Source organism: Dipodomys spectabilis, unplaced genomic scaffold (assembly GCF_019054845.1).
Source record: "Dipodomys spectabilis isolate Male_0828 unplaced genomic scaffold, ASM1905484v1 ptg000002l, whole genome shotgun sequence".
NCBI classification, from domain to species: Eukaryota; Metazoa; Chordata; class Mammalia; order Rodentia; family Heteromyidae; genus Dipodomys; species Dipodomys spectabilis.
The window spans coordinates 12,640,433-12,653,842 of NW_024870679.1; the positions used below are offsets into that span (position 1 = coordinate 12,640,433).

The 13,410-nt window shown below is 35.9% G+C and overlaps 1 protein-coding gene across 1 annotated transcript in view; it reads left to right on the forward strand.

The window, feature by feature from the left end:
* The window catches only part of Dpyd (dihydropyrimidine dehydrogenase), a 715,003-nt gene that overhangs the window by 165,094 nt on the left and 536,499 nt on the right, over positions 1-13,410 (forward strand). The window contains exon 4 of the mRNA XM_042677821.1: positions 7,652-7,739. Within this exon, the coding sequence (XP_042533755.1) occupies positions 7,652-7,739 (88 nt within the window). The remainder of the gene's footprint in view (positions 1-7,651; positions 7,740-13,410) is intronic.

Sequence of the window (13,410 nt, forward strand, 5' to 3'; positions counted from 1 at the left end):
ATGACAAGCACAGGTAGGAAGATCCTGGTCCAACGCTGGCCCTGGGGACAAAAATGAAACCTATTTGAAAAATAACTAGGGCAAGACCCAAGCAGTAGAATTTAGCTGGCACAAGGCCCTGAATTGAAACCTTTGCACCATTTAAAAAAGAAAAAGAATAATTTCCTAAAACCATTCACATTTCTATTCTTTCTGCATTGTAAAGCAGAGCAGTGTGTGTGTGCACAAAAATATTTTAGAAAGTGATATAAACTCAGTCTCTTATGAAGGCATTTTTATTTGCAAGATACCCGGATACAGCAGTTTGTGATGTCTTTACTACTGAAGTTTTGTAACTTATCTAAATTTTATGAAAAGACCCACATAAAGTATCTTTCTAATGCAAACAGCTATACCAAAAAGTTTTTACAATTAGTAATATTAGTAGCTTGTTCACACCATAATAAGAAGTACAGGAAGGTAAAACCACAGAATAGGCAATGGATTGCAGTAGAGAACTCAGGCCTCAGCTCAGCCACTTCCCATCTGGGATTCCCAGAGCCTTGATAGCTGCTAAGGTTAGCTAAGTCTTCAGTACTGCAATCCCATAAAACCTTGACCCTTTCATCTTGACTTGAGAAGTTTCTTGAGCAGACAGTTAAGACTCTCTTTCACTTTAGTTTTGTTCCTCCTTAAAGTAAATTGGACTCCAGGTGAGATCTTACTCTGGTCTTTCTCTAGGTGTGAGTTCCTTACTTGCTTTTTCTTCTCAGTGCTCTGATTACTGTAACAAGGAGGCACTGGTGTCTGGAAGAGACAGACTCAGTAAAATACCACTTTTAAAGTTCTAACCTGTCCTCAGCTAAGTGTGTATGTGGGGGTGTAATAGGCTAATGTGTTACAGTCTTTTTAGCAGCTGCTGTGGGGTGGCTTCTAACAGATTTCTGAAGCTTGACTTCTCACATGTGTGCAAAAGAAATAACAGGACTCCTACTTTAGTTCTCAAAATCTATTAGACAGGAAGACAAAAAAAAAGAATACGGAATTGATGATATGTCCTATTCTGTATTTCAGAATATGTATTGATATCTGAGATATCAAGGAATTCTCTGGAGGATGAGAGCAAGCTGTCAGGAAGGTTCTCAACTATGTTTTATTCCTGGCTCATAATCGTTGTCATCCAGCAAATGATTTTACACATCAGTTCTGTGTGAATTGTAAACTCCTCCTAATTTTCCTCTCCTGAATTGTTTCAAAGGCTCTAATGCAGATTTCTGATAGATACATTGCTTTATTTAGAAAACGTGTTTGATGATTATATAGACATAAATATTAATTTTGAATTCATATGTGTGGTTAAAAGGCACATGGGTTATAGAATTAAAGTTCAGTTACTTTAATGGTATTATCATAGCTTCAAGTCCAATAACAAGAAGAAATTGGCCCATCACACATATTAAGAATACACAGGGTTGTATGCATATACACACAAGCTGACTAAAGGATAATATATTTAGGGGAGAAGTTTAGGGGTATAACGTTTATGAGTAAGTATCAAACCATTTAACAAAATGAGTACCAGGAAGCTGAATTATGTTTTTTGCGCCTAGGAAAGGGGTGACAAGAAGAGGGGAGCATGAATGGAGGGAGGAAGGGTGAAAAATAGTCATGATATTTAATGTACATTAAGTCAAAGTTTAGCTACCTAGCTTGCAGTTAGGGAATGGATGGGGAAAGGTGAAGGGAGAATGATGGAAGGAATGGCATTGATCAAGATGCTTTGTATTCATAACCTGTGTGGTAGAAATGATTAATACATGATAATAAATTTAAAAAGGAATATTCAAAATCAGTTCCAAATGTTCTGAAGCCAGTAGGACCATGTAGTGTAATGAGATAAGCAGCATCAAGAAGTTCTAGGAGTGGCTGTTAATGGAATATGGAGAGAAGAAAAGTGCTATACACAGCCAGAAAATTATTGGAAGCTGAGGGTGAATTTTGCCTATTTACTGGGTCAGAATCTGAAATTAGCCTTTTTTTTCATTTTTAGATCCTTTCATTGGCCTGGGTATATGACACAAAAGCCATGAAAAGAGAGACTCACATGCTCTATCCATCCTTTATTCCTTGAGTCCTCCCAGTTTTCAGCAGGAGTGTTGTTCTTCAATGGGAGATGTTACTAGACCAGGTTCACCTACACTGATGGTGCATGTATGGTTGAGAAGCTCGGTCCCTTGCCATCTGCATCTTCTCATGTAGCTAGAGCTTCTGAATGATGTTACTCAGCATCAAAGATGTGAAGAATGAAGAATGACAATACCAATATTAAATAAATATTTTAACTTTTTTTTTTCATTGGTCATGGCGCCTGAACTCAGGGCCAGGGCATTGTCCCTACATTTTTCACTCTACCACTTTGAGCTGGAATGCCACTTCCAGATTTCTGATGGTCATCTGGAGGTTAGAGTCTCATGGACTTTCCTACCCAGGCTCACTTTGAGCAGGGATCCTCAGATCTCAGCCTCCTAAGTAGCTAGGGTCACAAGTGTTAACCAATAATGCCTAACTTATTTTAACTTTTAATGTAAAAATGGACTCACCAAATTCTAAAATAGAAACAGCCAATATAGGTTATTTATAGTCTGTTGAAAAAATATGGATTCTAATAAAACCAAGATAATGAAAAATAAATATAAAGTTTATTTTTAAGTACACGTGTGTGTGTGTGTGTGTGTGTGTGTGTGTGTGTGTGTGTGTTATGAGGAATTAAGTAATTTAAACTCATGAAGTAGAAAATAACAAGCATAGATTACAGTTCCAGCTGCTGGGTTTGCTTATCAATAGAAGAAGCAGGCATCTGTTCTTAGATGTAGGAGGAATAAAATGGCGATTTCATTACTTAACACACTTTCTGGGTTTATAATAGAAGTAAAGCTGTCCAGTCTCATTTGACGTGTGCCACTTTTCCTAGAGGAAGATTGTGGGTAAATATATCTTTTACCTCTTGTTCTTAAGTAGTAGTGCTAAAGGTCTCACACATCTTTATAGTCGATGTTGAATCATGAAAGATTAACAATGTGTTTTTAATGAATTCTATTGTGATGCTCTCTTTTGAATGTTAAAATGAAAAGAGTTTGCCAATGCTTTAAAAATAATCTAATATAATATACTCCTCTTTCTGTAAATGTAATTACCTGAGGATTAAAAATGCTAAACAATTATTTATTGGAATCCACTTTTGCTCCTTATGATGTATGGGAAACTAAACTGCTTTGTAACAGGACAACTTTGAAAGGTAAAAGGGAACAAAATGAGGGAAGATAAAAACAAGTGTAATTTAAGCGTTACATCTAAGGGAAAATTTATGTAGATCTGTGGTTTACAATAATTGTTGACATATTCCCCTAAGTACTGTGTCTGTGATTTTTCACAGTATCAATCATTTAAAGCAATTTAGGTAATAACATTCTGACATGCATTTTTGCTATTTTATTTGCACCGTTTGCCTACATCCTTGTAATGCTGTACCTTTCTGATTTGGTACAGTAAATGCACTCTGTAATATCTATTATGGCGTGGTCAAAGGATAATTTATTGTCAAATAGAAAAATAGGTCAACAATAATGTCACTTGATGATCAACCCCCCCCCCCCCAAGTTTAATAAAACATCTCACCAGTATGCATTCCAGTGCAGTGGTTGGTATTTTATTAGGACTACCTGCCTATAGCAGTAGTGTAATTACTGAGCTGTCAGAGTGATAAGTGGGATTAATGGCAGCCTGATGCACTTTAGTCTGCAGAGTGCTTAGAGAATTGCAAGATGGTATTATTATCAGAGTCTGCCCATTCTGGCATATTCATGGCACCAAAGGAAAAAAAAAAAAGAATGCTACAATTCAGGTTTGCATTGCCCTGCCTCATTAACATCTGACATTTCCAACAGCTGTTATTTGTGAACTAGCTCAATAATAAAAGGAGAATTATTTGGTAAAGAGGCTTAATAACCACAACTAGAAATCCTTACATTGTCTGTGCTGTTAAGTGAATCTGTTTATGTTGAATTTCAGATTTTCTCTGGAAGAACAGAGAAAATACACTGCATATTAATATTGTGCATTCATACCTGCTGACATTGTAAGTTTTCATTTAATTGCCTTATTATTCAAGTGGGTGTTAAAAAAAGAAAGGCAGACTTGTGACTTCATTAATGGTAATCAGAATCTTTATGATGCAACACCTCTCTCTTTATCTGCATGTGTACAGTAAGCATATCTGTATGCTTATATATATGCATATATATCTATATGCATAAATACATATATTTATGTGTATATGTGCATATGTATATATACTCTATACAATATATATGCCTTTCTTTTGAGTTGTTCAAATAACTTAATAGATGACAAAATATTTAAGACAGCACAATATGATTCACTGTATTTTCATATGACACGTAACAGGAACTCTTCTTAAACCAGTGTTAATATTGTATCTAATAATCCATATGGCAATGACATAAAGTATTCCCTGATTTCTCCATCAAAAATCAAATAAGCAATGCTTTGGATTCTTTCTGTAGTGTACATTGCAGATCCTATTTTCTAGGAAAAAGTTTAAAGCTCAGTAATGGTGTTTGACAAAAAACAAATATGTATGAGTAGATAGGAATTCAATTAAATGATAGATGTGACTCTAACAATGGCATTTAGAGAAATGATAGGGGAGAGGTTTAATGACTACATTTCAGAGTGGACAATTGATTATGAAAAGCCTTCAGTACTCATTGTGTAAAATTTAATTTAAAGAGAAGGTTAAGGGCACAAACCAGAGAAAAGAGATCAGATCTGAAAACATGATATTAATTAGGTTCTGAGGAATTGGTTCAGACAATGAAGAGGAGGCCAGAAAAAAATGACAATGGGACTGCTATTGTTTTTTTGAAGGAAATGAGCCAACATCTTTATGAAAGGAAGTGAATAGAAAATAAGCATGCTAATGACCTTTGTTGCTGAGTCATGTCCAATTCAATCTCAGTGATACTCCTGGAGAACTCTGGCCTGCAAACACACATGACAGTCATATGATTTCTTATGCTGTGACTCTCCACATACCTTAATAAGTTAAAATTTCATTGATTTACCTACTACTATGACATGTTTCTTTCTTTACAAGTTCTGCTATTTCTTTTCTTTTTTTTTTTTTTTTTTTGGTCGGTTGTGGGGCCTGAACTCTGGGCCTGGGTGCTGTCCCTCAGCTCTTCAGCTCAAGGCTAGTGCTCTACAACTTGAGCCACAGCACCACTTCCGGCTTTTTTCTTTTTGCTTATGTGGTGCTGAGGAATCAAACCCAGGGCCTTGAGCATGCAAGGCAAGTGCTCTACCACTGAGCCACCTTCCCAGCCCCAAGTTCTGCTATTTCTGTTGTTATCTTTGTGACCCTGGGGTTTGAACTCAGTACCTCCTGCTTCCTGGGCCTGTGCTCTATAACGAGCCACCTCTCCAGCCCCATTTTTTGTATGGTTATTTTTAGGCCAGTGCCTTTCTTCCAAAGTCCGGCACATGGCTGATGTGTGATCCATGTATACAGGTTTCCTGTAATGTCCAGTTGCATACTACTTCATCCAGCTTTGGTTGGTAGAGATGGAATCTCGTGGGCTTTTCTGCCCAGGCTTTCCTTGAACTCTGGTTACCCAGTCTCAGTATGCCACATAGCTTAGGATAACAGGACCACCCTATTTTATCCAGCCTGGGTTGGCTGCAAACTACAAATCTCCCGTTCTCAACTACTCAAGTAGCTAGGATTACAGGCATGAGCCACCACCAGTGCCCAGCTTGCTGTTTCTATTCTTGAGACCTTTCCTGTACTGTAGCTACATTCCCAAACCCAGTTACCTTTGCTTCTGTAATATCCAGTCATCCTACAAGCTTCCATTTAAGTACTATTTCTTTTAACCTGCTTTTACTTCCTCCCCTGTACTCCCCTGGCATTTCACTAATCAAGAATATCAAACACTACAGTTCCATTTGTATGCCTTTTTCTTCTTCCAATCTTCAAGACCCATGAAAGCAGAAACAGAGATGGTGTCCATCATTTTCATATTCTCATATCCCTCAGTCTGCCAACATAGCAGGATGTATCTTGTTTTCTGTTAGTCTAGCCAATCAGAATAATATGAAAAACAATTGAAGTTAATTATCTCACAGTTTTAGATCATTGAAAGTCCCAATAGTGGGGTACCTGCACAGGTCTCTGGTACTGATATCACAAATGGAGAGAATGGGAGAAGGAGAGAAAGCTAGAGAGGAAGCCGGGAAAGAGCCAGGCTTACTTTTTCAAACCAGTTCTTTTTAAGAACTTACAAGAGTCCAGCCCTGAGTTTACAAGAGTCCAACTCCTTCTGAGACCAGAGCCTCAGTGACCTCATTATCTCCACGAGAACCCTCCTCAGTCAAGTCTATCACCCAAGCGCCAAGCTCCTAACACCTGAAGACTTGGCAGGCACCCTGAGAACTCTTGCAGAATAGATCTCTAAATATTGAATCCACGAGTAAATGAATGACCATACATGCCTAATGAACCAGTAGAGGGTGTCCTGAAGGATATAATGACAGTTGTCTCCGCGGAGTAATTGTAGCCTGTGATTCTCACAATATGGTTCTACCCAAGTAGAACACAAACTCTTCAAAGGCCTTATTTTATTTTTCCCAGTTGCATATTCACAGCTCCCCCCCCACCAAAATAAATGCTGAGACTCCTCAGGGTCTCCTCAGTGGGAATCTGACATTTCTCAAGCTTTTTCTGGTTCTTAGGTGAAAACTTAAGCATATCTGCTCAGTTCCATTGGAAGGATCTGAGATGAGATTGGAAAGCAGAGACTTTTAAGTGAGTTAACAACAGATGATGAATGAAGGCAGGGGCTGGGCAGTTATTGCATACATTTTAGAAAATGTCTGCAGAAAAAGTCTTTCACTGGGGCTGTGACTCTGGGTCTCCGACCCCCTCATTGACATGACCTGCCACTAGAAAGGGTTATGACCTTACTAGAGCCCTTGCTCTTCAGCTGAAAGCAATGTAACTGGGGAAGTACGGTGCTTTGCTCCTGAATGGAAGCTATATTATGAGTTCAGTAGGATAGAAACAAATAGCTTTGCTAATATACGATGGTGTGAAATACATCAGAAAAATGTGAGGAGGGAAGGAAGGAGGAAGGGAAGAAAAGAGGAATAAAGTACAGTAAGTGGCAAAATAAGACTTTTTTTTTTTTTTTTTTTTTACCTTGGCATTTGTAGGATAACTGTGGTTCCCAAGACAGGGAAGTCTGATTATAAAATACATCATTCTATAAGCATTGTCTATGGAGCAAGAGACAGAAATCAGATTGCTCTAGTAAGAAATCACCTAAATGATATGGCTGGAGAATGTTTATTTTTTTTCTTTTAAATCTAGAAGGAACTCTGAGAAAAATGAGCAATTTGTAATACTGTGTTTTTGTGGGCAAAAAACAAAATAGAGACTTTGTATTTATTATTTAAATATTTGTATCTAAAAAGGCAATAGTTTTACTTAAGCTTATTGGTCTTCAGTTCTGAAGGGCATGGATTTAAAAAAATAGAGGTGAATGCATGAGTTATTTTCTAGTCAGCTTAACCCAGCAATGTTCTTTCCTAGGTGCCTGAAATGTGTAGATGCCCCTTGTCAGAAGAGCTGTCCCACTAATCTAGATGTGAAATCATTCATCACAAGTATTGCAAATAAGGTAAATTTAAATTTATTTCTGCAAATAAGAGTGAATGACAGCATTGGCCTTGATCTCTAATTAAAATTATTTTTGCTTAAAACACACACACAGCTTTTCTTCATAAATTTGTTTAAAACATTAAAAATGGTAACCTTTATAAGCATTTGAAAATGGGCCACATTTTGTAAATTAAGCACTTCCAACTTGTGAATGGTTATTGTGAAAATGCATATTTATTAGCTTTAATGTCTTTAAAATAGTTTATATCAGAGTTATTTCTTTTTTATATCAGCCATTCATTGTCTAGATTCATCCCAGCTTAAGCTTGCCATACATAGGTATTGTCACTGATCATCAAAACATATTTCAACTTTCAAATATTGGTTTCAAAATACTGGTTTTAAATTTGGCACGCTGGTACATGAAGGAGATAATGGTTTACTTTTTACTGAAATTCAGTTAATTTGCTTAAGATTTGAAGAAAATTTAAGCTGATAAAGTTACAGCTTAAAAAGATAGAGAACAGGCTTTGCAATAGGATAAACAGAATTTTTATCTTAATTTTTTTTGAATGGCTGGAAGGTTTAGTCCAATTTTTATTCATTAAGAGAATGGTTGGTTGATTGAATAATTGACAGTAATTAATAGCACTTATTTTCTTTGCGAAAAGAACATTGGGAACTTTTGGACAAGTGTCTTCTTTAATAAACAGTATTTCCCATAGGTTATGGAGAATTCTGTCTCATAAGTCTTAGAAATTCATGTCCTAAAATGTGTGAAACCCTTCCACAGGCAAGTACTTTTTCAGACGATTTCTTAATATACCAATTTCTTGCAACAAATATTTTAGGAGGAAAAATATAGGGAAATTTATGTGGCTTTAGGTTGTTGAAAAGTTTCAGTTACTGGTTAGATTTAGAGGCATGATATTATTCTGAATGGTAAAATTTAATAAGAGTTAAAGCCTGAGTCAAAGTTTTAGACATACTACTTTTTATAAACCTATGGGAAATTGTTTACTTTTTTTTTTCACTTATGAAGATGTAGCATCTGTCTTACACAGTTCTGTTCTGTAAAGAGAGTAACCCCTGCCTAAGAGAATGATTAATGTAGAAAATACTGAACAAATGTATTCTAAACATGGAATGATTAGTTTTCCTGTTTACTTAATATTGTAAATGCTATAGAAGTGATTATTATTATTTATTGTTGATACTGTTTGTTATTTGCCTACTATTTGCCCCACACAGCATCTTCAAGAAGGTCATAGGCAATAGTAAAAAGAGATTTGTTTCCAAAGCTATCTTAGGATTCAATGTGATTGGTGTCACTACTCATGTAACACAGGGAATTATACATCATTTGAAAGAGCAGGAATGTATATGTGAGCAAATATATGATTTGTTTGGACAAATATAATAAAAAATTCTAGCGTACACTAGCCTGACTAAAATTAAAGAGTGGTAGGAAAGAGACACAATGATTCGATTGGTATCAGTTTGTGAAGATATTTACGTTACATGTTTCACAGTTGAGACTTCATCCTATAGAATGCAGGAAATCACCACTGCTTTGTGTGTGTATTATAACTTAAAAGCAGATGAATTGAATTGAATTTCTATAGCTTGGAAGATGAATAAGAAAGCAATTTGTTCAGCAACTTCATGTTATCGCAACTGTTCACTATTATTGGTTTTACGAGCAAACAAGAGTGGGCCACCCTAGGAGCTCATGCTCACCAAAATTTTCTAGATATCCTAATGTTCAATAGTTAACTTTTTACTCTCATTGGTGGACATTCTGTTTATTCAAGATCTACACAAATTTATAGGAAGAAGTGACAAAAATCTCAATAATGATATTCCTGGCAAAGTATGTCAAACATCTAAACAACACCAGAATCACCTCTCTTTTAGGAAAACCTCTTCCGATTGAATTGTTCATATTTCAACTACCTTATGGAGAACTGTGCTTCGGACTTTATTTAAACAGATTTCTCTATGTATAGTGAAATGAAAGTGTAATTTTTTGCCCAGCATTTAAGGATCCATTTTAAGTAATGTTTTGTTCCAGGGTCACTGTAGCAATCATAAAAGGTCAATGGTTCTTGTCCTTCAAAGTCTGTCCTGTTTTAGACGTGTGCTGACTGGGTCCATTGGAGGCCATCCAACCTTGTTCTGCTAGTGGGCCTCAGATCAGGAGGAGTTTCTTTCTAGGTTGAAAGGGTAATTGAATCACCTGACTCAATGAGCCTGCTGCCTCTTTGAGAAAAGGGTGTCAGTTGTGTTGTATTGTGTGAACCTTCTGCGAGTCAGTGGAGTTTTAGGCCAATACTTCCATTCTTTATTTTCTTACAAACTGGATTACAGTTCTAGTTTCCAAAGCTACACTCAATGCTATTGTACCTCCTCAGTCAGTTTTTCTCTGTTTCCTTTGTGCGGGCTGTTGTTGGCAATTGTATCTCTCAATTGGAAGCGAAGGGTTTCTGATTCATCAAACTGTGAATACCAGGTTACATTTCTTCATAGCTTTCTTTTAAAAAAACTACTCTGTATGGAACAAAAAAGTCTGCTTTTTGAAAAACTGTTCTTCAATTTCCTTTTCCTTTCTGTTAAACAGCATTGATATGGGCTTGCTTAAAAACTATTAATTAAATTAAAACATTGATATTTGTTTATCAGTTAGTATATTTCTCTATCAGTTAATGTATTTTTCTATTCTATTTTTCTATCAATTTGCATGTTTATCAAAAAACTATATCCTGAGATTGGTTTGGCTTTTATCCTTAGAAAAATTTGAAAATACGCATTAGGTAAAAACCTAACAAAGTGACTCAAATATAAAATAGAAAGCTTTTCTTTCTAATAGATCCTTATTGAAGGAGTCAGAGGAAAAGTAAATCTAACCAGTCAACTTGATTGACAAAGACTATTGGTAGTGATATTTGCATTTTTTAAAAAAGTGACCTTAACATGCGTGAGAACTAATATGGTATATTTGTGTATTTACATTGTAAGTGTCACAAGGCAGAAAAGCAAAAGCGCATCAATAGATTTTGTATATTACCTTTTGGATTTGCATTTCCATTTCAATGACAAAGTGGTTCATACTCTTATAAAGTGTTCATCATTTTCAGAATAATTTTCTTTAAAAAGTATAGTTGTAATTGTATTGGCCAGAAGAAAATTAATTGTCCCTGAGTGCCTAGAATTAATATCTAAATCCATAATTTATTAGGTAAGTTGTCTTTTTCCCATTATGACATTGGACAATCAAAGCAGAAAAGTATGCTTCAAATTCCATCATTTATCACCTGCAAAAAGTAGGGAAGAGGTTTCCATTTTCCTTTGGTATATATGCCTGTATGGTTAGGAGCTAAACAATTATGAGTACTTCTCTACATCTTGAGATTACTGACACAACCTTACCTATGTACTAGGAGAGGTTACTTGAAGAGAACAAAGCCTTAGTACTATCTGTGAACTCTACATGGTACAAAGCTGTTCTTTTGCAGAATGGAATATGCCTTGTGGCTTATACCTGTAACTCTATACTTACATGCTATTTGGGCAATTTCTGATATGTTATGGGTCTGTGTGGTTTGGGGGTCTTAATCTGAGGAAATCTTTGGCAAGGAGGAGGAACTTATAATTCTGCTTTCCCTTTTCCCATTTCAAAGGATAATGCCTGGTAGAAATTAATTTCAACACCTGGTGAAATGATCAGGTTCATGGCTATTATCATTGTTAAATCACAGGAATGGCACCATTCTGTGTTTTCTGTTACCCTTTGTTCTTGGAAGGTGGATGGAGACAGTATGTGTTATCTGAGGTTAATGGAGAGAACTGTTCCAAAGAGCTTTTTAATCTTTGGTGTAACAGTTCTTCAGCATTTATCTAAATCTGTAATTCTTTTTACATATCCTTTTTAGTTTCCATTGAAGTGTCTTTTATCATTATACTTTGTTTGCTTCGGGTTTACTGGCCCTTGAACTAAGGTTTTTTTTGTTTGTTTTTTGTTTTTGTTTTGTTTTTCTTTACCATTTGAGCCATACCTCCACTTCTAGCTTTTTTTTTTTTAAGTGGTTAATTGGGGATGAGTTTCTCAGGTTTGTCTGGGCAGGCTTCAAACCATGATTCGCAGATTTCAGCCTCCAGAGCAGCTAAGATTAATATGAGGGTTAATGTCTTTCATCATTTGGGGGAATTTATCATTGTTTCTTCCTTTTTTAAAATGGAACTCATTATATATTTTATATCCTGTTATTTCATTCTTTACAATGTTCAAGTTATCTTTCAAACCTTCATGTCTTTGATTTAGGGGACTTACATGCTAGATTATTTCCTTTATTTCAGATTAGAAGTATATTAGTGAACTTTTTACAAACTCACAATATTACAAAAAAAAGTCTATGAGAATGGACATTTTCATTTTGGAGCTTATTTTAGTACTGCTAATGTGACAGTTTACATGCATTACTTTTATGATATCGCTTCTCAAATCATGTGAAAGTATTTACTTGCAAGCTCTGGGATTTTATGATCCAGGGGTGGGTCTGATTATACCACATGTAGCATAGACCAACTCCACGCACGGGTTGAGATTCCTTTTACGTCTTGGAAGCTTTGTTGATGAAAATACTGGGAGGACTGTGGCAAAGGCATTTTTCTTCACGCCTGGCTGATGCTCTACTAAGTGCCAAGTCTCTAGTTCCAGAATGCATTTTCCTTTAGAAAGGATTTACACTTGCTTCCGAGGCAGTAGCTGTACCATCAAATTTTTGGACCTAGCTTAAAATAATTTCTTCTTTTGCTGTTCTTTCAACTTAGCCAGATTCTGGGAATTAAGTCAGAAAAGTATGCAGGAGGATTAGATTATTATAAGTTTGTGAAGGATATTATTCACTTCACCCCACATACCTCTTTTACTCAGGTCTTGTTTAACAGGAAGATTTCTTTGCGTTTTTAGGCAAGAAGAAAATGGTGCTAAATTCCCCGACCCCTTTTTATTGGTAATATGGGCTAATTTAGTTCTAACTTCATGGTGGAACAGTTTTAGATTCAAACCTTGGGTTAATCTTAAGCCAAAAAATACTCCTGGTCTTGGTTTTGAAAATGGACACCTATGTTCACCAACTTTGAAATGATTCCAGTGATCTTTGGTCCTTGGACTTAGTCTGGGACAAATTGAAGGTGACTTTTTATGAAATTTTTTTACCCATAATTTTAACTATTTGATTAGAAAAGTTGTAGCTGATACCGAGTTCTCAATTTACACGGAAGAGTGCACAAAATGTTTGCAAATCAGTAATTTGTATATACTAATTTTTTGGAGGCCGGGTGTTTGTAGGCAAGTTTTGAGGTAGTAACTGGAAGGATATATGGAAAAAAAGACAAAAATATTTTTCATAACAGATGCTGACGCTGCCTTCAAAGCTACTCTACTGGAAACTTTGCCAATGTTGATACAGGAGTAAATGCATCTGGAACAACTATCCCTCTGTCATTTCACATATTTTCAGAATATTCTAGGCTTTCTCTGCATAGAAAAATACCTTTGTAAACTGAAAGAGACCTAGCAAAGCAGTTACTGAGATCATGCTCAGACTGTAACAAATACTTTCAAATTATTAATGTACACCAATGCATAGCTTGCCTCATTTCTTTATCAGTTGCTGCAACCATTAACT